This window comes from Pholcus phalangioides, unplaced genomic scaffold, assembly GCF_987345545.1.
Source record: "Pholcus phalangioides strain wild (caught in Gottingen) unplaced genomic scaffold, Ppha-v1.0 ptg000015l_1, whole genome shotgun sequence".
Taxonomy (NCBI): Eukaryota; Metazoa; Arthropoda; class Arachnida; order Araneae; family Pholcidae; genus Pholcus; species Pholcus phalangioides.
The window spans coordinates 66,462,731-66,487,406 of record NW_028301608.1 but is presented as its reverse complement, the minus strand read 5'-3'; the positions used below and the strand labels follow the sequence as shown (position 1 = coordinate 66,487,406).

Below are 24,676 nucleotides of genomic sequence, written 5' to 3'. Positions count from 1 at the left end.
TGTAGCGGTAGTGTATGTATCTTTCATCCCGGGTTCGAATCCTGGTACGGACAAAAAATGCATTTTTCAAGGTGCATCTGTGTGATTTCTAGAATGTTCTCTCAAACCGGAAATACGTTTGATATTGATTTACATACTAGTTTCTGGAATGTTCCAAGAGCCGTGTATGACCAACACCACCTATAGAACAAGGCCTCCGCACGAAACTCGTCACGTCACTGACGGCCATGTCACCTATTACCATTGGATATAGTAGGCCTTCGCATGCGATATCTTTACCTATTTTGCAGTATATCCAATGCCAGTAGGAGAAATGGCCTTCTTCATTGACGTCACAAGCTTCATGTGGAGGCCTTGTTCTATTGGTGTTGTTATACAGGGTGATTATAAAAAAACTATCCCGACATATGGGCCCCTAACTATCATGCCATTCACAGAAACTGAATGAAATTTTGGCATAAGGTATTTTGATGTATGCGCTCAAGAATGATATGGAACACAACAGTGTCACTCTAACAGTTACGGTTACAGTGAGAAAATTTCGAAAATATCAAATGGCAACACCAAGTTTTTTGTATTGGAATGCGATCTCCATTGTGAAAAACCCTAAATAGCGTTCGAACGGCAACTGCCGCTGTGGTGGTCGAGTGGTTATAGTGCCGGACTCGTGATGCGAGGATCCGGGTTCGAACCCCACAGTGGTGGTCGGCTGAAGTTGGTTTTCTGTGGTTCCCAACTTCAAGGCGCAAATGCGAGCCGATCTCCCCGTTAAAAAGTCTCGCCACAGAGAGCAACAGCCCTACAACGGTAAATCATTCAACCATAACACTTCACTCATAGTTAGAAAATTTGGGGGCAGATGACAGCACTACACATAACAAGCATTACACCGAAACAAACTTTACGTCAGGTTGCACTACACGTACACGCACATTCCCGCATGTACCGATTCGTTGGGGGGTTCCGCGGGGGGGGGGTTGCATGTGGGGTGTAGCAGTAGTAGGTAGGGACTCCAAAAAATGGGTTGGGGATCCATGATGTTCTTAAGTCAACCACCTCGTTGGGCAATTTGCCTGTTGTGGCGTTGTATTTGTAGCATGAAAATCACCGGCGGTAGATAGGCTAAAAGTGAGGACAACCAATAAGGACAAAGAAGCAGCATAAAATAAAGCATTTTATTGTGTTTCACAAATTTTCCACATGACCTTGTGGAGGACTAATCAGGCTGGGATCTCAGCCGAGGAAACGGTGTGACGAATGAAACGAACATTAATGCTCTGGTGCACGGCAAAGTCCTTTTTACTTTTTCCTTGCCCAGCTCCGGGGATTTTCGTGCTACAGGTGCCATTCCAACGCTATTTAGTGTTTTTCAGTATGGAGATCGCATTCCAATACAAAAAACTTGGTGTTGCCATTTGATATTTTTGAAATTTTCTCACTGTAACCGTAACTGTTAGAGTGACACTGTTGTTTTCCATATCATTCTTGAGCGCATACCTCAAAATACCTTATGCCAAAATTTCATTCAGTTTCTGTGAATGGTATGATAGTTAGGGGCCCATATGTCGGGATAGTTTTTTATAATAACCTGACACTGAACGATTACTATAAAGTGCACTATATTAGTGCACTCAATTGTTATCTCCTGTAACGATTATCTTCACGAGTGTTTGAAGAATAAATCCAATTCAAATTCATAAGTATTCCGTTGTAGGTCTTGATCTTTATTAATCTTAATCTTCCGTTAAGTCTTGATTAATTTAGCAAACTACGTGACAATATATTTCAAAGTGGGGAAAATAAAATTCCGGATACTTGTAAAGGAGGACAAAAGGGTGAATTTTTCGAAACGTGGAGCACGCTTGAAATGACATCAAAAAAGAGGACGTCTAGTAATTTAGTTAGGTATATTAAGGCGCATATACATTAACGCGCGGATCATGTAATGTAAGCATTAGCAATTGGTTGTTAAGTAATTTTTTCGGTGTTTTGAACGATTCTTGAGTTGTTTGAACTGTACGACTGGGAATAGGTTTTTTAAACGAACAGCAAGCAAAGAAAAGGAACGTACCCACGAATGGATTAGAACCGCAGCAGTGGGTCGTACGTTGCAAGATCGGCGTGCTGATGAATACGTGCCTTTAGGTATCGGTTAGATACATGTATTAGGTATCACTTGGAGAAAATTTTAATTAAAAAGGTAAATTGATGATTTTTTTTTCACATATGAAGCAACAACTGAAAAAAAGGATGAAATAATGGTCAAAATATAAGGTCATATTTTTTAATTTTATATAAGAGGCCATATTTTCATAATTTTAAGTAAATGCTTGAATATGTTTAAGATTTATAGGTCATAAAAATCCGAGCCTAGTGATCATTATTTGAATTATTGATTCCAACAGCATACTTCCTGACTAACAACTAACTAATTACATTCGTTTATTTCTGGTGACGAAAATAATTTACCATGCTCTCACCATAATGCTTTTCGAACACACAAATTGCTCGTAAGATTTGTTATGGACATTCCTCTTTCTTATTTTTTGGTCAAGTTGTCTGCTGAGGCTTCTGTGTGTGTAGCTTAATGCAAATTTGGTTCGTTCACTGTGACGAAATTTTTCCCGAAGGTGCCCGGAGTGGGTACCTTCGGAGCAGTTGGCCAATATGATCCACGAAACTGGTTTTTGGCACGCTTTTCAATGCTAATAAAACTTCTCTCAAAATATATCGGTTCGTGAAAGGTGCCGATGGTGCATTACATCTAGATGGGGGACGCAAGCGGATGAACTATGAATAAGTGCCAGTTTACGGAAAAGTATAGGAATAAGCTCACGGTAAAGGTTTAGCGATTAAAAATTGCCCGTGTTTCACCATATTACCTTATGGCGTACATAAATCTGCAAGTTTTCTGGGTCGCCTTATTGGTGCTGCTTATACACCGGAGTGACAACCGTAACGCGGCCCGCGACGCTGCAGCTGACCATTATGTCCACCCCAGAACAGAAAGAAGTTGGCCCACCCCGATATAGCGGGGGAAAAAAGAAGGAAAGATTAACAATAAAAGCAACGAAAAAACCAATCTAGAAAACTTTCAGAACGGAAATTTGCTTGGAAAGCTCATCCACAAAACGTCGGTCATTTTACTTGATTTCGGCGAAATAGCTGACGACGTTGGATTTCTCATTTTTTCCGGGTTAACGTGACGATCTAAGGGCAAAAGAAGAAAAAAAATGAATATGCGATCTAGAAACAACTAAATAGAAAAAAAAATAAATAAACGGGGAAAAAACTCCGAAGTAAAGGAGAGAAGAAGGATGGCCGAACAAATTGAATGGCAGATAGATGGTGCGTGAGGGCAAACAACGCGTCAATAAATTCCACCTTTTTTTTCTTATTCCCTTATTTATATGCTATAGTTATTTGTTTATTTTTGTTCTAAGAGATGCCATCGATCCAAAACAAAGAATATTTCTTGTTTCGTCGGAGGGAGGGGGGAGAAATTGGAAGAAGTGAATGATTTCATGTCGGAATATTTTCATTCTTTGAACTTTCATTACGTGAATTCATTATAATTTTACTTTGATATATTATATCAGGTTTGTTGAATGAAATTATAAATGTTAATACGTACCTGTTAGAGAAGAATACTCTTGCATGTTCATGATTTTCAGCCGCATGAATTTTTATAATTGTACGTTTAATTGGGATGCTCTATTTTAGAAATATATGTCATCCATATTCATTATGGGCACCTTTTTCTTCAGCCACCTCTTTGAGCATTTTGCTTGTTGTTGCCTAGTATTCTTATTTTCATGTTGGTATTAACAGAATAAAACAATATTTCACTACTAGATGCAATGAAATTTATGAAACTCATGGGTGAAAAAAATTCGAATGAGGTACTTGCTATTATAAAATTTCAAATATACAGTAGACTCTGAACAATTTGGTCTAATGTGGTGAAAGGGTGGGCCGGATAACAGAAAAGCCGGATAGGCTGTGCTCATTTCCTACCTCCACCCATACTATCAAAAACATTTGAACCGAAATCCGCTCCTATTCATATATTCTGAACTCTACGTGCAGTTGAGTACTGAATGTTTCTTATGTACTGAACTCTACATTTCAAAAATTTATTACAGAATTAATGGTCCAAGATAATAACAAGAATAAAAATGTTGGACTCATGCTAGGTTTTAAGATAAATTCTTCTATGCCTATTTTGATTGCGGGAAACATCAAAATTATATACACTATGCAGTATGAACACATTGTACACTTTTAAAGTAACCAAAACATCAATATAAAGGGCAAGTCAAATTCTTACAAAAATTATTTAAACTGATAGATGATAATGCAAATGTCAAAAGGTAGGTCCAATATGAAAGTGTTAAAACTCACAATTTTTAATTTTTTAAAAGCTCTTGATGTAGATCAGTGTTTCCTAAAGTGGGCAATATCGCCCTCTGGAGGGCGATGGAAAGGTCCTGGGGGGGAGGGCGATAGAAGCTACGAATATAACGGGATCCTATGGGCTCGCTTGAGTTGGGGGCGATGACAGAAAAAAATCTCTGAAGAAGGATTGAGCGATGGAACAAAAAGTTTGGGAAACTATGATGTGCTTCTCCCTTTTAGCTCACTTTCGCGAGGCAATGTTCCTCCCCGGAGCAGGTCAGTGTTAGGAATAACGTTTGATTTATGAACAACTCGTATAAAAGATACACCATAAACCACACCAGTCGAATGAGCATTAACAACAGCATAGAGTAGGATGGCTTTCATGAAAAAAGTCTTTGAAAAGCATGCATAAAACAAAGGAGAATTGCCGGAGAAAAGCAAAAAGAGGTTACATGAAAAACACAAAACAGGCAACTGACTCCATATTGCTCGGCATGGGTGGATGAGAAATGAACAAGTGATACTCTCTTTGGATGTTGATGTCATCAAGCGGATTTTTTGGTTAGCTAACTCACAATCGTGGGGTGGCCATATCAGCAACATGGCCATAACAGGGACACCTACCTAATTTTTTTTTCTACATTCTGACAGTAGAAACAAACGTCAAGGTCTCGACCAGTGCCATTGAATAATGTAATATCTATATATATAACAAGCGGCATATACTATATTACATTATTACGTATTATAGAAACACCGATAATGTTATCATTCGGGTATTGTTTTACTTTCACAAAGTACGGAACGGATCAATATTACAACATGGGAAAAATTCTTTTATAGTTATCAGGATTTCGGTTTGTGTTATCTTATTTTTCGTCAATTTTTTTGTTGTGTGCATTTTTTAGCTAAGGTGGAACGAGACTAATTTTTTCCCCCGTGTAAGTTATCATTATCAACCTGAAACATGTAGTAGGGGTGTAGAAGAGGGTGAGAAAACAATGTAGAAAAGAGCAAAACAATGAGAAAATAATGTAGTATTCATAAAGAAGGTGTATACCTAGTACTCGGTTCACAATGCCCCATTCCGGCAGTAGTAGCTATGTCTTACCTATAGTGGAGACAAATGTACTTAATGGTAAAAAAAGAGCCCCCCCCCCTTTTCCAGTTTTTAATCAGTTTCTAGTTCAGCTGACCCAATGCAAAACTCTGGCACATACATCTTTTTGCCACTGTGGTGGTCGAGTGATCATAGTGACCGACTTGCATCGCGAGCGGATTCTAACTCCACCGTCGCCACAGTGGTGTTCGGCTGAAGTAGGTTTTCTGTGGTTCCCAATTTCGAAGCAGAAATGTGAGCCGATCTCCCCGTTAAAAAGTCTCGTCACAGAGAGCAACAGGCCTACAACGGTATACTGTTCAATCATTACACTTCATGCATAGTTGGAAAAATTGATGGCAGATGGCAGCACTACTCAAATCAAACATTACACAGAAACAAACTTCTCGGAAGGTTCACTACGCGCACGCACACACATTCCAACATGTACCAATTCGTTAGGAGTTCCGCAGAGGAATATGGACGAGGTGCATGTCTGGTTTAGTAGTAGAAGTAGTAGCAGTTCAACTGACCAGATTCAGCCGAAATACTTGATGAATGGTCATCATATTCGCTTTTTGATTTCTTTTGGATATAGTTAGGGGCCATTCAAGTATTACGTAAGCAGATTTTCAGCCATTTTCGACCCCCCCCCCCCGTCAGAAAAAGTCAGCAAAACACTAACCCCTTTCCCCCCCTCCCTGTCAGCAAAATTTCGTCAGCAGCTTAGAATATTTCATATCTTCAAAAAGGGCTGGTTGATGACGTAAGCAACCTTCAACCCCCCCCCCCCCGCCATCAAAAGTCCGCAAATCCTAAACCTCCCCCCCCTCGATGCTGATGTAATACTTGAATGACCCCTTATCAATCCATTATTGTTATCAGTTACCGAGTCTCGTTTTTATTTTTGTCTCAATGAACTGAACTATTTTAAGAAGCCTTTTGTTTCTCCGCATTCAGTTCTTTCATACTATTAGCTTCATTAAGTTGTGTATAAAAATGTGCAGCTAGCTAGAATTTCCATAACTTCTGAATAAAAAAAATTAATGAGCGGAATTTTTCTCTTAAGTCTCGTCTAATGAAATACGCGTACGAACTCGAAAATACTCTTTTCCATCTACCATTTCTTTTAAAGTTTCTATAAAAATCTTTCTCATTATCGAGGCAAATCAAAACGATTCAGATTACATTATGTTTAATGAACAAAGACGAGATGACAATGACGGAATGGAACAAAAAAAAAAAAAAGAAACTTCTTCCATTATTAGAAAAAGTTTTTTAAAGTAAAAAGTCTCAAAAACTCAAGTTTTGAAATACATTCTTTGTGCTTTCAGATACATGAATAGTTAATGGAAGTACTCGTATTAACAAGAAGGAAAAGAAACTTTTCGCTTTTTAGCTAATTAGGTCGTATTCAATTATGCTACCAGTTGGGAAAAAGAATCTTGTTACGATGAATAGGAAAGACTCCTAATAATAATAATTAGTTCTTTGAGCAGCTTTATTTTTTCTTTTTTATTCCCCCTAAATAAATCACGAATTTGACTTTCAAAAGCGGTGATGGATTGCAGGTTATTATCATCGTTATGATGTTGAGATTTTCTCATTCTTAAACGAGATTATGACCATTTTTTCATTAGAATACGCGACAATCGGGAATGTTGTTTCGTGGAAAGCTGATTGGAATAAATTTCTTGTATTCGGTCGGATGAAGGATTGCCATCTGGGCAACTCGGAAATGATTTCATATTCACGCATGATAATTCGAAATTATTCGGGATCGCTCACTTGTTATCAGTTTTCGGTAATTTTAGAAACATCCCAGAACTTTAATGAGGATATGGTAATGAATCGCGATCATTTTTCTTCGCTGTTGGATCTCCAAAATATATGCGTAATATTCTTAATGAAAACCATCAGAAATATCGAATTGGAAAAAAATTTGCCCATTTTTTTTCTTTATGAGATCTTGTAATTATAATTCAAACCACTATACTTGTTAATACAATTCGACATGCCAGATTGTATATTGACCTCGATGTACAGGTGTCGCATAAATTCGTAAGCAGTGTAGAAATTCATTGAAGGAATTGGAAAGTTTTAATGCGGTGTGTTGTGTTTGCGAAGAAAATGTTATTCTTACGAAGAGGTATTTTTGTTTTAGTATGGGGGGGGGGGGTGGATTAGTTTAACTTTTTTTAGAGGGCACTACACACACAAAAGCAACTCGCTGGAAATGTGAAAATAAGAGTCATATAAAATGCAGAGTGTTAAATGCATAGAATTAATCTGCTCATTTCTGAATTTTTCTGTTATTGACGATTGCGTATGGTTTTCATTGTGATGTTGACATTGATGGATAAATGAAGTTGTTTTATTACACAGAAGAGATTGAAGAAAGGCTTATGTTCGATCACTTTTGTCGGACTTCCGTGCAGCACCCTCTGTTGACCAAAAATCGGAACTGATTTCTTTTCTGTAATAAAGCCAAATAATTTTTTCTTTGCCCAAAAAAGAATTACCCTTCGTGAGAACAACTTTTTCGCAAATATCACATTCAAATTTTCCAATTCCTTCACCTTTTGTGAATTTTTTTAAATGTTGTCGAATTCGGAGTCCAAAATTACTAGATAAAACTTCGAATTATCCGAAATTCAAACTATCTAATTAATCTATATTGGATCTGTAAAATGACTAAGATAAATATAAGATAATAATGTTCAATTATTAAAGTTTTATTATCAGTTAGGAAACTTTCCCAAATTTTATTAATTTAGAATTATAATACTTGGTCTCAGCTGCTACATTATTCCACTATTTTGGAATCGCATCCCTGCAGAATTTCTTGACCATGTTCAAAGCCTGATTAACAGAAACAGTTCATAATCATCCGTTACCAAATTTTGCTTATCATTCTTATGCTATCAAGAGGAAATATACTTTCATTAACGCATTACAATTTGTTCTTTCCGATATTTTCCATACTCTTAATGACTTCAAAAAGATTTAGATTTTGAATGGCACATCTATGGTTGAAAATCATAGTCGGTATCAAGTGGTACATTGTCTCAATGTGTGCACTCCAACTGAACAATGTTAAAAAGGGCATTAAATTATCCAAAAAAAAAGAGTAGAGAAAAACAGAGTTTTCAAACTTTTATTATTCTTTAAAAATTTGTTGCTCAAGAACTTGATCGAGAAAAGCAAAGTTCTTGTAGAATTTTTCCTCGCTAAATTTGTTCATGAAAAAATAATTTTTTTCTTTCAACTTCGAATTATATCCAAAAAATTCGAAAAGGTTCGAAATAAACAAGAAATTTTAACATTAAATTAGATAGAAGACTGAAAGGGCATTTCGAATTATTCAAAATTCGTATCAACAAAGTTCGAATTAAACAAGTTCTAATGTAACTACAACAATAATTCCATAACCTATTAAATAAACTGTTATTTGATGCAATTTTACGTAGGGTTCTTTTTAAAAATTTAAATTCATATTTTTAACATTTCTTTCTCAATTTTATCGATACTTATTTGTCATGATTAAAAATGATGAATAAGCATAATTTTATTGGCGCTTGGAAACATATAGGGCACTTTTTCGCGTGGGAAATTAATATTCATGAATAAAAATTTTTTTTATTTTATATTCTCTCTCTCTCTCTCTCTGTGGAATAAAAAGTATAATCTCTCATTCATTTATATACTCTCTCTCTCTCTGCTTTGTCATTAAATAATTTAAATTATAGCAAAGCAAAGGAATAGCTATTTGAATGTATATTTTTCGAAATTCGAAAGCAAAAAAAAAAAAAAACAAAAAAAAACGAAAATTTCAGAAAAATTTTAATTATTTGTATGCTGAGGGCGTCAAAATTTCGTGAAAACTTTTGAAAAATTAATTAAAAAGGGACAAATAATAACGAACAAAATTGCGTGTCAGCCCTATTTATCGGCTGCGTTGTACTTGATTCTTTTCCCCAAAAGAAAACAAGGGGGGGGGGGAAACAATGATCCGTTGATCGCAAGTTTTTTCTTATCATTCGTTCTTTTTCAAAAAAAAGAAAAAGAAAAAAAGAAAAAAACAAGGTAATTTTTGACGCAACTGGTATATCCGTGAAAATGAATATCCAATAAGATGAAAAATCAAACAAATAAACAAATGCACTCATAAAGAAAAATTGACTTTTTATTATTGAATTCGATAGAAGGACATTCATTGGTGATTCCACGATTTCTTTTCTCGTCACAATTCCGCTGATAGCTTTTTTTAAATATAATTTTGTATCTGTTTTGTTTTATTTGTGCGTAAAATCAATTACAACACACTGTTTCATTGCTTTTCGTTGAAATCTTTCTTCTTTTGTCTTTAGCTTCCGCAATCAATGACTCTGTAATAGCACCGAACTTAGAGAAAGGTAAAAAAAACCCCTTCGCTTCGGAATATTTAGTCACTGGTGATAAAATGCCGATTGTCAGAGAAGCTTTCATTCCTGGCTGTATGTAGAAAAGGTCCCTTCTGTTGATATTCTTTCTTTCTGTTGATATTCTCTCAAAAATCTAATTCACGCGTAACTTGAACTTGATTCTATCTAGGGGATCTTTTACCCGTCCTATAACCAAAAATAGTCGAAATAAAATATTAGATACTTAACATACGTCTAATATACATTATGTACACGTACGTCTAAATTGACGAGCCTATTTGAAGAAATGAAGAAACAAAGAATGCGAGGAGGGGGGCGGGCGATAGAAATGCACCGTTTGCTGCATTATGATTGGGAGAACAGTAAATTTCTAGTCAGAATTTCGAAATTAGTTATGAACAGATGCACTGTAGTCTGGTGTGGGGGGGGGGGGGAAGGGAGAGAAAGGAGGAAAAACATTAGGTTTTTTTCCAAAATATCCACCGTTTGCAGAAATAACTTGGTGCAGTCCAGAAGAAAATTCGCAAACGTTTGTCGGTATTTTGAAAACTTGTCGATACAAGATATACAGGAAAATGCTTGTTATGTAGAGATGCACTTCTGCTAGGGACTCGAACCCCACTTGCATTCCTGACGACTGCATTACCACTAATGCTTTTGAAGCAGGTAGAATATCCTTTCGGTGTAGTGTACATATACCGAACGGTACCATGCGATGCACGTCGACATCAATCAGCTAATGGCCCATAAACGACATCAACGCCATCAGATGACGACATATATGTAGAAAAAGATGTCACAACAACCATTTTCCTACATATTTTGTATTAACACGTGGAGAGGACATATTTGTCTGCATATATGTTGCGATGGTGGTTTTGATGCCGTATATGAGCCTTTAGTTGATTAGTGTCATCGCCCGTTTAGCATATATGCGTTCCAAGGAAGGAATAATCTATATTTGCTTCTATAGCGTAGTGGTAGCGCACTCTTACGCAATGCAAAAGTGCGTGAGTTTGAGACCCCGTAGAGACAGACGAGAATTTTCGTTTTAAGTCATAATCTTTACATAACAATCAAGTTTCTCGCATAATTTCCATTAATCGCTATGTGTTAACGAAATTTGCTACTAATTTCAAAATTCTGTCTTAATTCAATTCACGCCATTCTGGCTTAGGCGCTTGCACGGGTTTCTGTGAATTTTGTTTCGAGACTATATCATGTTGTTGCTGAAAATGGTAGATAACTGGGAAATATAGTATTTTTCCGATTTCCTTGCTATCTGTTGCGAAAATTTATAACTAATTTCTTAAATTCTGTCAAAAATTCACTGTTTTCTCAGACACAATGCAGCAAACGGTGGATTTTTCTATCGCTTCCTGTTCTTTTTTTTTATTCATTTTTCGCCTGGCCTGTCCATTTTGGGACACCCTGTGCAAATCACCAAATATATACACAGAAATGAGTTGCAAATCGTTCAATACGAGTAGCCATCACTTTCTGAAAAATAACAGCAGGAGAGAGAGACACGACAAAATAATACCATCTTCCATTATATAGGCTGTTCCAAATTGTTTTCACAGAGAATATCTGTGCAACCTTCAGTTCAGAAATTTGACTTCACTTGCAAAAAAGTTTTCAAATGACGTGTGGTTGCTCAAAATATGTTTTAAATTTCCCGAAGGTTAAAATGTTTTAAATTTCCCACAAGAAAATATGAAAACTAACTTTTTATGTTGACCCCCGTGTGCTATAACTTTGAATTAGTGAAATTTAAATGCAGGTCTGAGAGAGCTTATCATTGACAAAAAACTACATATTTTTAAATGCAATATTAACGGAAGTATTTGACTTTGAAGTTGTCAACGTTTGTCGATAATGATTAAGCGTGTGATTCACAAATTGCAAAACGGAAATTAAATTCTAAGTTGTAAAAATTCTGTAACTGTCAAAATAAATTGTCAAAAAACAAATGTAATCACTATATATTGTGAATTAAAAAAATGCTGCAGTTCATTCTATTTGTGTAGTGCCTAAAAATGGCAACTTTTGAGCTAAGAAAAATTTGCCGAAACAGTGATAAGTTAATAAGTGATTTTATATACAGGGTGGGCAAAAAGTCCGTGGAAACTTTAAAAATTCATAAAAACCGGAGAAATAACCGAAATAAAAAACGGTTTACAGGGTTAGCATCGCTAGGTCATGGGAATTTTTTTAAGACGGGGGGGGGGGATAACTAAAAAACAGCTTATAGTTGGCACTGACGTACACAAGTCAACGAAAAGATACGCAGATAACGAACAGAATGCCTCCAAATCGTTTATTACAGCGGTATGTGTTCCACATGACCACCAACACAGTGGATAACACATTGCAGGCGAGTCACAAATCCAGCAACGGCAGAGTGCAGCAGGTCCGGAAGTATACGTGACACCTCTCGGCGGATTGCATCTTTCAGTTTGGATGGACCAGATCGAAACACCCGGGATTTCAAATATCCCCATAACCAAGAATCTGCCGGTGTCAAATCTGGAGACCGAGGACGCCATGGGAACCTGCAACGCCTGCTAATGACTTTGTCTTCCCCGAACGTCTGTATCAGAAATACCTTGACCAGAGTAGCAATGTGACTAGTTGCTCCATCTTGCATAAACGTGACGGTAGAAAGCGCATCTCTTTCATGCAAACATGGCACGACCTTCTCACGCAGAAGCGTTAAATAACGTTGCGCATTCACCGTAGCTGTTTTCAACCCCATTTACTGGGCACTGCGTTTCAAAGAAGAAGGGTCCTATGATGAACGAACCTGTGAACCCACACCGCACTGTCACTTTTGGGGGAATGCAATGGTTTCTGCGTGTACTCACGTGGATTAGACGTCGCCCACATGCGCAAGTTATGGGAATTAACGACGCCATGAGGCGAAAAATGAGCTTCATCTGTCCACAAGATGTTAAAGACCCAGGTGGGATTTTTTTCGATTTTTGGAGAAAGCCCATCTCACAAATGCTTCAATCTGTACAGTATCCGCTGGTAAAAAGTTCATGACACGACTGCAATCTGTATGGGTTCCATGAAGAAGGAAGGATCAAGGATTCCATGAAGAATATTGCATATCGAGGATGGGGGTAAGCCCAAGCGTCTGGCAGCTTCGCGAGCACTGCTGGTCCCTGCAGCTGATTCGGACGCTAACGCTTCCATTTCATCAACACGCGGCGAACGTGCCTTCCTTAAACATGGTCATCCGGCTCTCTCTTACACGATCCTCCAGTTTCCTCAAACCTCTGAACAAGCTTTATGAGGCCTGTCGGTGTTAAAGACCCTTTTCCAGTCTTCACATTCTTCTGAACTCGGAATTTACACAAGGCAATGGTCGCTAATTCCTGTGGTTTACGAAAAAAAACACCAATAAAGCTCTTTCGCACTCAGCATCCTTGTTCACATACACGGTTTATAACGGCAAACTGGTTGTGCATTAGGAACGCAAGTTCTTATAACCGTCTCATTCGCATATTTCCACCGAAGTCGCTTGTACCAGCGCCACCTATCGGCTGTTTTTTAGTTATTTTTTTCCTGTCTTAAAAAAATTCCCGTGACCTGGCGATGGTAACCCTGCAAACCGTTTTTTTATTTCGGTTACTTTTTGCCCACCCTGTATTTAATATCTCAATAAATAATTTTTTTTGCAAATTAATTTTCTGAGCGGGATATATATTTTGATAATTGGAATTTTTAGCACGCTGGGGCTGTATAAGAAGTTAATTTCTTTATTTTTTTATGTATATGATCCCTCAAACAAATTTTGAGATTTCAAATGACTGCGTGTCACTTGAAAACTTTTTGTAATTGAGAAAGTATATGTTTTTAAAGTTCAACGGTTGCGGAGATATCTGCTGTGCAAACAGTTTGGGACAGCATGTAGAAGGAAACACAATTCGTACAAAAAATGCTTTTTCGCTTTGTGTGCCTTGAGAGAGTTAGCGCTTTTTATACGCGAGGCAGCATAAAATGGTAGACAGTGTTTGGACGTGGAAGGATAAAAAAAAAATTTTTACGAAAAAGAGATGCTTCTTCAATTGCACGAAACTCGTTTCTCACAAAAGACAACCATGATAACACATTTCCCAATAGTAGGCACTTTTTGTGGTTTTCCTTCGCAAGGATAAAATGTCTTTTAAAGCGGAAAAGCTTTCGAAATGTATATTCTCTCGGTATATAAGTATGCGCTTTCTTCTTTTACTCTTTTTCACGATAGTACAGGATTTCACGCATAGCTAATATAAAGTTTTTCGGTATTCTTTGTGTCATTTTTCTTAACGTTTATTTTTGAATTAAGTATCTACAAAAAGCTCTATGTTACATTTCTTTACCTGAGTAAAACTTTTAGTTCAGACATATGCGCTTTTATTTTCTCCAGACAATATAACGGGATTTAAGAGAGTTTGTCATATACATATAAAGAAACAAATACTATTCTTTATTCAGTAGAAGAGTGATAGTTCTTTTAATCTGTTTTCGCAGATAAATAACAAATTCTAAACCGAGTGTAAAATTTATAATTCTGTCAAAACTACAGTTTTAAATTATGTTAATGATTATTTAAACAACAGAGAATACAAATATTTTCAGCACCTCCAAAATCAGTATAGTTGTATCTCGCATTTCGTAAATATCTATAATTGGAATATGAGAGGAATACAGGTTATCAGAATAAAAAAAGCAATTGTAATTAATATTTATCACTTGAATAAATGGATTTTGTAAGATGTATGTAAATTTATTTGAGGAGTTTTCAAGGTTTTATATAAAAAAATGCACCTTTAAATTTGAAGAGTATATATAGAGAAAGATGTCCTCTCTCCACACTTGTTAATATACGATATGCAGAAACTGCTTGTATACAGAGATGACCAGGAAAGAAAAATTCTCATATATGCCTCCACTGGGACTCGAGCAGCCCTCTCACAGTTCGGGCGAGTGCACTACCACTACACTATAGGAACAATGAGAAATTTCTTGGCGAGGGCATTTTTCTCTACATGCCGCCCTCTGGTGGCTTTGATGTCGATTGTTCGGTGGTTTTGATACCGTCCATCACACGGTACTATTCAGCAGCTCCAAGAAAATAATTTGTAATTGCTTCTACGTCGTAGTGGTAGCGTGACTGGACTTCGAAAGGCCTGTGGTTCGAGTCCCATTGGAGGCAGATATGAATTTTTCTTCCTAGTTATCATGTATGCATAACAACTAGTTTCCTGCATATCTTGATGTACATATTTAATCTTAAATTTTCCTATGGTTGTAAAAGACAAATAAGCAGGACTTTCATATTAAGATAGTTTTCAAGTGCATCAAATCTACATGTGAAAATGCAACTCCGGTCACTCCAAAATCAGAAATGTTCATGAAATCGCTGATAAGTATTGTAAATAAAATCTCGGAGGAGAAAAAAAAAACAACTTCCTGTCACAACTTCTCACGTTTTTATTCGATTTCTTTCGCAATTTATAAAATTCAAACCTCATCAGTTTATTGTTAGACAAATAGATACATTTAGTGATGATTATCCAAGAAAATAATGTAAAAATTTTGTATATAATGTATATTGGAAAACAAAAATTACCATCTGTTATTGCGCTTCTGGGATAAGTACAGTATTAGATAGATGATGGATTCTTCCTTTTTATATGTTTTGCAACAATAATAATGACAATAAAATTGAAATTGAAAAAAAAGATAGACTATTAGACCCGAGAATATTTTAAAGTCAACGATTCGAATGTATGTCTACATGTCCACGCCAAGTATGTATTTCATATTAAGTTGGGAAGAAGAAACGTATAGTTGAGAAGAGTACCGATTTTTGGATCAATGACTGTGATTTTAACATGACATAAAAAGCATTAATCTTGAAAATTTGTTTTCATAAAAAACTGGTTTTCTATTTATACTACCTGGGCAGTGAACTTGTGTTGATGACATCGTAGTGCGTACCAGAATGTAAGCTGCAACTCGAAGGGTGTTGGTAGTAGAAGGTGCCTTCGGGCGATCGACCGGCGTACGTCGGGCTATGCTCAAGCTGACGAAGCTGCATGTTGAGGGACTGAGACCTGGACATAGATTTACGACCGATTCCGCCGTGGCGCCGGTACACGCACACGCAAACGATCAGGAACAAGAAAAGCACTCCACCAGCTGAGGCAACTCCCGCGAACAACAAGATGTTACCTGCGACATAAAAAAGAAACAGACTCGAAATCGGCATATAATGCGATTGAGAATCGAATTTAATTTTTAGGATTTAAGTTATTTAAAGGATCGTGCTATTTAAAAAGGAAAGTCGAGATTGCTCTACTTTTTGGAGAGGGTGGGCCACTTCATTGGTTTTGAAACGTGTCGCGGACCACTTCAGTGGTTTATGAATCTGCCGCGAGTCCCTTGACTGATCTGTAAATGTGCCTCGGGCTGCCTAAGTGATCTGATCTGTAAATGTGCCGTGGGTTACTTTAATAAAAATGTAAATTCATCTTGGGCTGCTTAAGTTACCCGGAATTGTGCTGCGAATCACTAAATTGAAGTAAGAACGTCCTGCGGCCGCCAATTAAGTGATCTGGAACAGCACTCCTGGTCACTGATCTTAAAATGTGCCGTAGGTCATTTCAGTGATCTGTGAATATACCGCGAACTGCTCAATTGATCTGTCAATGTGCCGGCGGCTGTTAAGTAATCTGTAACTTTGCTGTGGGCCGCTTAAGTTATCTGTAAATGTGCTGAAGACCACCTGATTGAAGTGGGAATGCGCCACTTAAGTGACCTGGCACAGCACTCAAGTCACTTAAGTGATCTGTAAATGTGCCGCGGCAATCTGCTGCTTTCTTCACAAAATTACGTATGAGGTCGCGTGCTACATTAGATGACTCCGAGGGCCAGGGGTTGGTGCATGTATGATTTGAGGCAATGCAGGGAAGAAACAATGGTAAACCACATTTTAACCCTTTAAGCGGCACAGCAGAAATCCCTAAACCCAAACCCCTCCCCCTCTCAAACATGTTATATCTTTTTTTAATGATTTAAGTAGGCTTTCTTCATATTTTAAGCAGCTGCACACTATGGGGGTATAGGAAAAAATAATGCATTAAAAAATGAACGTTACAAAATATGCGTTCTTGCCAATGCTAAAATAAAAGACTTTCAAGGAAGCGAGATGTCTCGTCAATGCCGCTTAAAGGGTTAATGTTCCATATTGAGCATCTGAATGCTTTATTTGACGGATAATGGTTTTTATACATTTGTCCTCGTCGCTGTTGTCTTCGGTTCCACAATTGGGAAGCCCGTTGCAAACTAGAGATTGGTCGATACAGTAGTTGCGTGTATTGCTGCAGGACGTGTCTAAGGAATTCATACAGTAACGGCTCTTTGAGCATACAAATTCTTTACAGGTTCCTGAAAAAGATGAACATATTTACGATGCGTAGATTCAAATTAATGATATTCGACGTAGAATATTATGAAATAGAATGAAATGAAAATTTCAACTGGGATAAAAACAGCTGATTATGTTCAGGTGAAAGTTCTTTTTTTGTCGCTCACACAGTCATCAGTTGCTAACTACGATAAAAATGCGATACGTCGCTCTCACGATATAGGATAATATGAAGGATTTAACAACTGGCTAATGCAAAGATCTTAATTCAGGAAAGAAAATTCAACTATTCAACTGCCTCTGCGGAGAATTGAACCCACATCCTCTCCCCTGCAGGGGGGAGTCAACGAAAGCAACGAATCGCTATCCTTAGAGCTGGTATGCGCTGAACGTGCAATTGCGCTGCGTCCGTAATTGTGAGTTCCTGGCTGCATAGCCTCCCTCCCCCACATCCAGCGACTAGGGCCCTTAGATCTTTGGGAGGGGGGCTCTGTACAGCAAGCTTAAAGTGTAAAAAAGCAAGAAAATGATAATAATCGTCCCGGCTCCCCCCGGGCTGGAGCCCTGTCTGCCTCGCCCTTGTAAGGGCCATGGTTGGCTGAGTTAAGTCTGACTGTTCATATACTTGCTTTTTTCAGCGCATACAAGCTCTAAGGAAAGAAGTTCGTTGTCTTTGTAGCGTAGTTGTCTAGCGCGCTCATCCGGTAAGTGAGAAGACGTGAGTTCGATTCCCCGCTGAGGCAGTTGAAATTTCTTCCCTAAATTCATCTTCGCATCAGCCAGTTGTCAAAACTTTGGTGCGGATAGTACACCATCTACATAATGTATGTGTAGCATGCATTATGTATCGAACTAACAACGCGTGCAACTTAGGATATACTGTAGCTTTCACATTAAAAAGTGAATAATCTATTTTTGTCTTTAATTTATACGTGAAATGGGGAGCTTTTTTTTTTAAAAATGATGAAACAAAGTTTTTTTTTTTTGTTTTAGCAGTACGGAAGATTTTTTTTTTTAATTCTTAGAGAATCGTTATGCCTTCGCAATCACTTTGTTGCAATACTGATTCAACAGAGAATAAAAATATAATGTCCAATTTTAAGGGAGAATCATTTGCTCGTTTTCGATATTTTAAGACAATGATTTATTTCAACGAAGTTTCTTTTTTTCAATCAGATTGTAGACGTTTCAACGACGAGAAATCTCTTCAAAGTGATGTAATATCGGTGAGAAATCAAAAATTTAGAAAAATTCATACCAGACGTTTCAGAATTTTTGTTATAGAGAAAAGCTTTTTTATTATAATTTTTTTTTAAATAGAATTTCTTGGAATTGGAAACGTCATAATGAGGGTTCATGTGACAGTTCTTTTATTGGAAAAATTGAGCCCGTTCCAATAAATTGCAACAGCGTTACGATTTCGGTATGGATAGGTATAATTGGATATTGTATAATTAACTCCCTTTTTTTTAAATTTGCATTTGCGCTTCATACATCATCACGACCCCTATTCTTTTGAATAACCATTTTGTGGGGACAGATTGGGCGTCGTAGTCGATTTGTTGTTGTTGTGATCCATGCAATATAAAGAATGACCAAACGCAGTGTAACTCCGCAAAACACACTAGTTCAGGGGGAACTAAATGACTACAATTTAGGAAAAAGTCACAGTATCCTGAATGTTGCAAGCTACGACGAAAACCAAGGAAATATGATGGGACAAATACAGGGTGTCCCATAAACTGGTAAATAGTTTAGGAAACCTTAAAAATTGAAGGTCAATGCGGTGTGCGAAAAAGTTATCTTCATGAAGGGAGATTTTCGGTATGGAAAAAAAAAAATGTAGTTAAAATGTTTGCCGATAAAGGGCACGCGTGAAAGCAAATGTTTTTCTTCAGCCACGACCCGTCGATTGAAGCTTTACGAACGTTTCGGACATAGGAGAGGTTGAAGAAAGGTTCAGAACCAATCATAATGTCGGACTGCCTTGCAGCACCCTCTACTGACAAAATTTTTTAACTATTTTTTCTGTACAAAAAAACCTTTCGTGAGATTAACTTTTTCAATAACCGCATGCATATACATCTTGTATCTTTTTTTTATTCAATTGTGTGTTAGAGTTAGAACTCTATACGATGAGTCATAATGTTTGATATTTTCATGCTCCTAATACTTTTATATACAATTTTTCCCCCCATCGTAATTTTAATAGCAAACATAGCATAACATTATTTCCCACACGCAATATTTATTAATGTTAATTTTTAAGTCACAAATGGAACAATTTAGATTTTTGCAATAACATAATGTGGTAATTTTTTAGAGTTTGGTGCTAAAAGTATCACAAGTCTATCACAGTTACTAAATTAGATTGATGACCCGATCTACATCTGTCCGACTAGAATATTTTTCGCGATCATCCCGACCGATCTCAGAAGGGGTGTCAGGGTAAGTACACATTAAAAATAACTAGACAAGGATCATTTCCACCGTGGGGGGGGGGGGGGTTACGAATATGTTACAAAGAGACCATATATGACAGATTTACAAGAAAAAAAATTTGCTTAACATAGTATAAAAAAAATAGAAAAACATACCAAACAGAAACGTGGAGAAATAAATAACTGAATTTTTATATATTTTGCGTTAAACCCTCCATTTTTAAATCGGCTTTTAAGCACACACGGGACTGAGAGCGTTGTGTGTGTGCGTGTACAGTATATATATATCAGATCTATTCTCATCAGGGTTTAAAGCATTGTAAAAAAAGCTTTCTCGGGTTGTCCATTTGTTTTTATTCGTGAAAAAGCTTTTGTTTATTTATTTATTTTTTGCTATCTTAACTTAAATGTACGAGCAAATGTATCTGTGGCAATAGACTTTTCTTTTGTCCCCGATGGAAGCGTACGTTTGTTATCATGAGATACCAACATTCGAAGAAGGTAGGAAGAATTTTTTTTCCGGCAAAAACATGGGGAAAAAAGGACAGTTTTTCCGGAGAGAGTCGTACCTGGTACTTATATTTTTTTATATTATTTACTTCCCAATAGGTATAATTTTTTTGTGTTATATGATAGTGTAGTATATAGTTTTGTTCAAAAAAAAAAAAGTTGGAAAAAAAAGAAGGGGGAATGTTTCAGATAACGTCTGTCATTATTTCGCCGACGTGAGACTCATAAGAGATAAGAGAAATTGTGTGTGTTTTTTTGGCGTTCCCCCTCCTTGTTTCTAATACTTTAGGGGGAAATAGTTTGGATTTCGGAAACAACACTTTTCTGTTGTGTGTGTTTTTTGATAATATTAATAATAATAATAATAATAAAAAACTAGTTCCTAGTTTTGTTTTGTTTGATATGACCACAGCAAAATGTTGCTTAAGGGAGCGCTTTTTTTTCCTCGTTTCGAGATACATCGTTTGTATTTATTTTTCAAATTGAACGAAATTTTTAACGTGCATGCTTTTGCACGTTAAAGCAAAAAGATTCATTGCAAAAGATTCATTGCAAATTGGACGATGCATTCATTCGTCCATTTGCAAAAAGATGCAAATGGTGTATACGTTGCAGTGAATGTGATAAATCTGGTGATTATATACATAATCGCTGGTTATTATGCATAACCACCGACCATTTTGGTAAGATAAATTTCGCGGATTTATCTCATTTATCGTGTCCCATAATAGCTTAAAAATTCGTAAAAACCGAAAGAATTGGTATATTTATTAATGCGGTTTTCGAAATAGGCATTTTCCCGAAATGGAATTTTTTTTTGGTACAGAAAAAAAAAATTAGTTCAAATTTTTGTCGATAGACGGCCCTGCACGAAACCAAATCACTGGAAATATGCAAATCAGAGCCCTCCAAAATGCAGGGTGTACGATTCACCCTGAAGGGACAGAAGAGGACAGACATTTTCTTCCCGTTATATTTACGCTGAACGGAACGGCGCCCCGTAGACAGCCTCATATCTGAGCACCAGCTCGTAACGACATTAAGTCCGACGTATAACGAAAAGATGACCGTTCATCGTAAATGTAAGGGAAGAAAATGTTTGTTCTCTGTAGCTTAATAGTAGAGCACTCGCCCAGACAGTGAGAAATTAGTGGTTCGATCCCCCACAGAGGAATGTGAATTTTCTTTCCGAAATTCATCGCTTTGTATCCAGGCTATTGTATCTTGTAAACACCCTGCCTCACGACAATTTCACTTTGAGAAAACACCTGAATGATACTCGGAGTGACCACATGGCACCACTAACCACTTTATTTCCTTCAAACCGAGCGCAACTCCAGTCTATCGCCATGGGCAATTTACTATGAGTTGCGCCGGAAGTGTGTGTGTGTGTATCAAAAAATCTAGTTTTGTGCGTATCTAGTGTTCTGCATGAGTTTTTAATGCTACCATATTTATATTCAAATTGTGAGTAAAGTGTAACAATTGAATATTTGTCCCGTTGCAGGTCTGTTGTTCTCCGGTCAAGAATTTTTAACTCTTGCAGCGGCATTGACGAGATATCTCACCTTCTTAAAACTCTTTCATTTCGGCAATGTTGAACCCAGCTATCTCTGTAGGCTGGCTTCACTCTCAAAAACGTGTTTTTCATCCCTCCCCAACATGCCAGATCGACTTTCTTTCAAACCGAGCACAACTCCGGTCCTATCGCCATGGGCAATTTACTACCGAAGTGAATTGTGTACCTAACTGTCTGAGTGCGTGGCTGCCATCTATATTTAAATATGTGAGTGAAGTGTAATCACATTTATTATTTGTTCCGTTGTAAGCTTGTGACGAGACTTTTTTAAGAGGGACAATTTTTGGCTCGCATTCGCGCCTTGAAGACGGGATCCACAGTAAACCAACTTCAGCCGAACACCACTGCGCAGACGGTGTAGTTGCAACCCTTGTCCTCGCAATGCGAATCCGTCACTATGACCACACCATTTTCATCGGGTGGATTGCTTGAGTTTAATGTAAAGAGAGGTTTATGTTTCGAAAGAATTCCCAAATGGCTGATGGTTTGCAAGCTCATTACTAACGAACGGTGAAGTTACATTACATTTTCAAACACATTTAATGCTTACGATTGAACTCATACATAATGAAAGAAGTTTATTTTGTCAGTACGAAATATTTAGTTGTAAAGTTTCTAATCAAGTGAAAGTGAACGCAGCTTCTCTTGTCCATAATATTCTCGGGTGGAAATGAATGATACGTATTCTGAAGCGGCCATCGCAACCTCTCCTCTCCCTAAATGAGTCTCTCTTAGACAGATGGAAATTTCCGGGCTTTTCATCACTTTGCCGAAACGTCAAAATGGATTTCCCATTGAAATGACGGTTCGTTCTCGCGCCTCGGCCCGTTTCTATCTTTTATCGATATCACTTCCATCATCAGCTGCTGCGAACACAAGTGAGAGCCGATCGACCGATAGAAGTTTGTTTCACACACACACACTCTCCCTCTTTCACCCATCTTCCGCAACACGCTGTAGAATATTAACGACTCGTTCGATATAAACATTTTGTGCATGTGTCGAAACGTTGCTTTGCTTCGATTCATCATTCATTTTTTCCTCTCCTCGGAAAAAATGTACAAAAAGTTTATGGAAAGGCCATCAAACTGTGTATGTGCTGATCGTGATCTTCTATTGAGTTTTTATTTCAAACGGAACTCTTATATATCTCCATAAGAATAGAAAGCACATACGTATAATGTTTGTAAAATTAGAAGTGGGAAGAACGGATGTGCATTTGCGTCAATGTATCGCTGAGCGTCAATTCCAAAAATACCAAGAGTTCTACTACTACTACTACTACTCAACCATACACATACCTAACATCCTAACATCTACGGCAATCATGCCAAACTCATGACCTCCGGGCCAAATGCGGTCCTCAGTGTCATCTAATGTCCCACGCAACATCAAATTAAATCTTGTAAAAAATGATCCAAGTTGCACATTTTTAGATCACTTGAATGAACCGCGGCATATTCCCACATCACTTAATCGGTCCGAGGTGCGGTTCCATATCACTTAAGTTGCCCGCGGCACATTCCCAGGTCATTTAAGTGACTCCGGCATATTTACAGATCACTTGAGTGACTCGAGGCACTGTTTCAGATCACTCAAGTGGCCCGCTACCCGTTTTAAAACAAATGAAGTGGCTCGTACTTTCCAAAAGGTTGAGCAACCTCGCCGTACGGAATTTCTAACGAATCGGTACATGCTGGAAAGTGTTGTGTATGTATATGCGTGGCCCTAACGTATATGTTGTCAGAGTTGAGCTTGCTTGGTGTTCTTGCTGGTTCTGGCAGGAGTATTCCATTTTTTGAAGTGAAGATAGTAAAAATGCTTGTGAATTTTAATGCTATATAAGTATCATGTTGAAGATATGCTTGCTCTCTGTGAAAGACTTTTCAAATGGAAGATCGATTTGCATTCGTTCCTCGCCGACCACTGCCATGCCGCCAATAGGGTTCGCGCTCGCGAACCTGGAACCTCACGATGAGAGTCCAGCAAGATTACTACATGACAGAATATTGGCTACTTACAATACTGTAAAATCTGTGAACCCACAATATTAAAAGTGCTCGGCGTATTTCCAACTGAACTCGACCGGGATGGGATGTGCAGTTAAACTGACTGGGCCATCTTGAACTTGAAGGAGCGCCAAGGACGGCAACTTATCCCGTTGCCGATATCTTTCCTAGCTTTCGTTCAAATAGCATGTACGCATCTGCAATTCGAAGCCGTTATGTATTCTTTAATGAAATCGTTTTTCTACCCTTTACTTGCACTCTCTACGTATCGCCCCCCCCCCCAACAGATTTCGCAATTCGACATTAGTTCACCAAAGTATTAATTTTAACGAAATACTGCATTAGACATACATACAGTAAAACGAGAGTTCTGCTTTGCATTAAAAAAAATTACAGTTAATCCATTCAGTGGCATTGACGAGATATCTCGCCTCCCTTAAATGCCTCCTTTTTAAGCATTGACATGCCTAGGTATCTTTTAAAAGTGATTTTCGTTATCAAAACACTTTTCCCTATGCCTTTTACCTTGCACCTGCTGAAAATCGGAAGAAAATCTACTTCATTAAAAAAAAGATATGGCATTTTATAAGCGGCTTTAGTGATTTCTATTATACCAATGAAGGAAAAGGTTAATATAAACAGGCGAATTTTTTCGTATAAGCGTTATTTCCCATCTATCTTTCGATTGATTATTTTTCCACTAGATACTAATTAATAAACCTAACTGAATAGAGAAACCGCGAGACACCCAGGCTTTGTCGCAAGAAGCAATGTAAGCACTTCGGCCCGC

At 37.5% G+C, this 24,676-nt stretch overlaps 1 protein-coding gene across 3 annotated transcripts in view; it reads right to left on the bottom strand.

Annotated features, from left to right (window-relative positions):
- Positions 1-9,690: 9,690 nt before the first annotated feature.
- LOC149076553 (neuropilin and tolloid-like protein 2) overlaps positions 9,691-24,676 on the bottom strand; it is a 57,962-nt gene continuing 42,976 nt past the window's right edge. For all 3 annotated transcript variants that reach the window (XM_089244130.1, XM_089244129.1, XM_089244131.1), the window contains 3 exons: positions 17,212-17,367; positions 15,879-16,152; positions 9,691-10,110 (listed from right to left, as the gene is read on the bottom strand). In XM_089244130.1, coding sequence (XP_089100256.1) covers positions 10,086-10,110; positions 15,879-16,152; positions 17,212-17,367 — 455 coding nt within the window. In that variant the 3' untranslated portion in view covers positions 9,691-10,085. The remainder of the gene's footprint in view (positions 10,111-15,878; positions 16,153-17,211; positions 17,368-24,676) is intronic.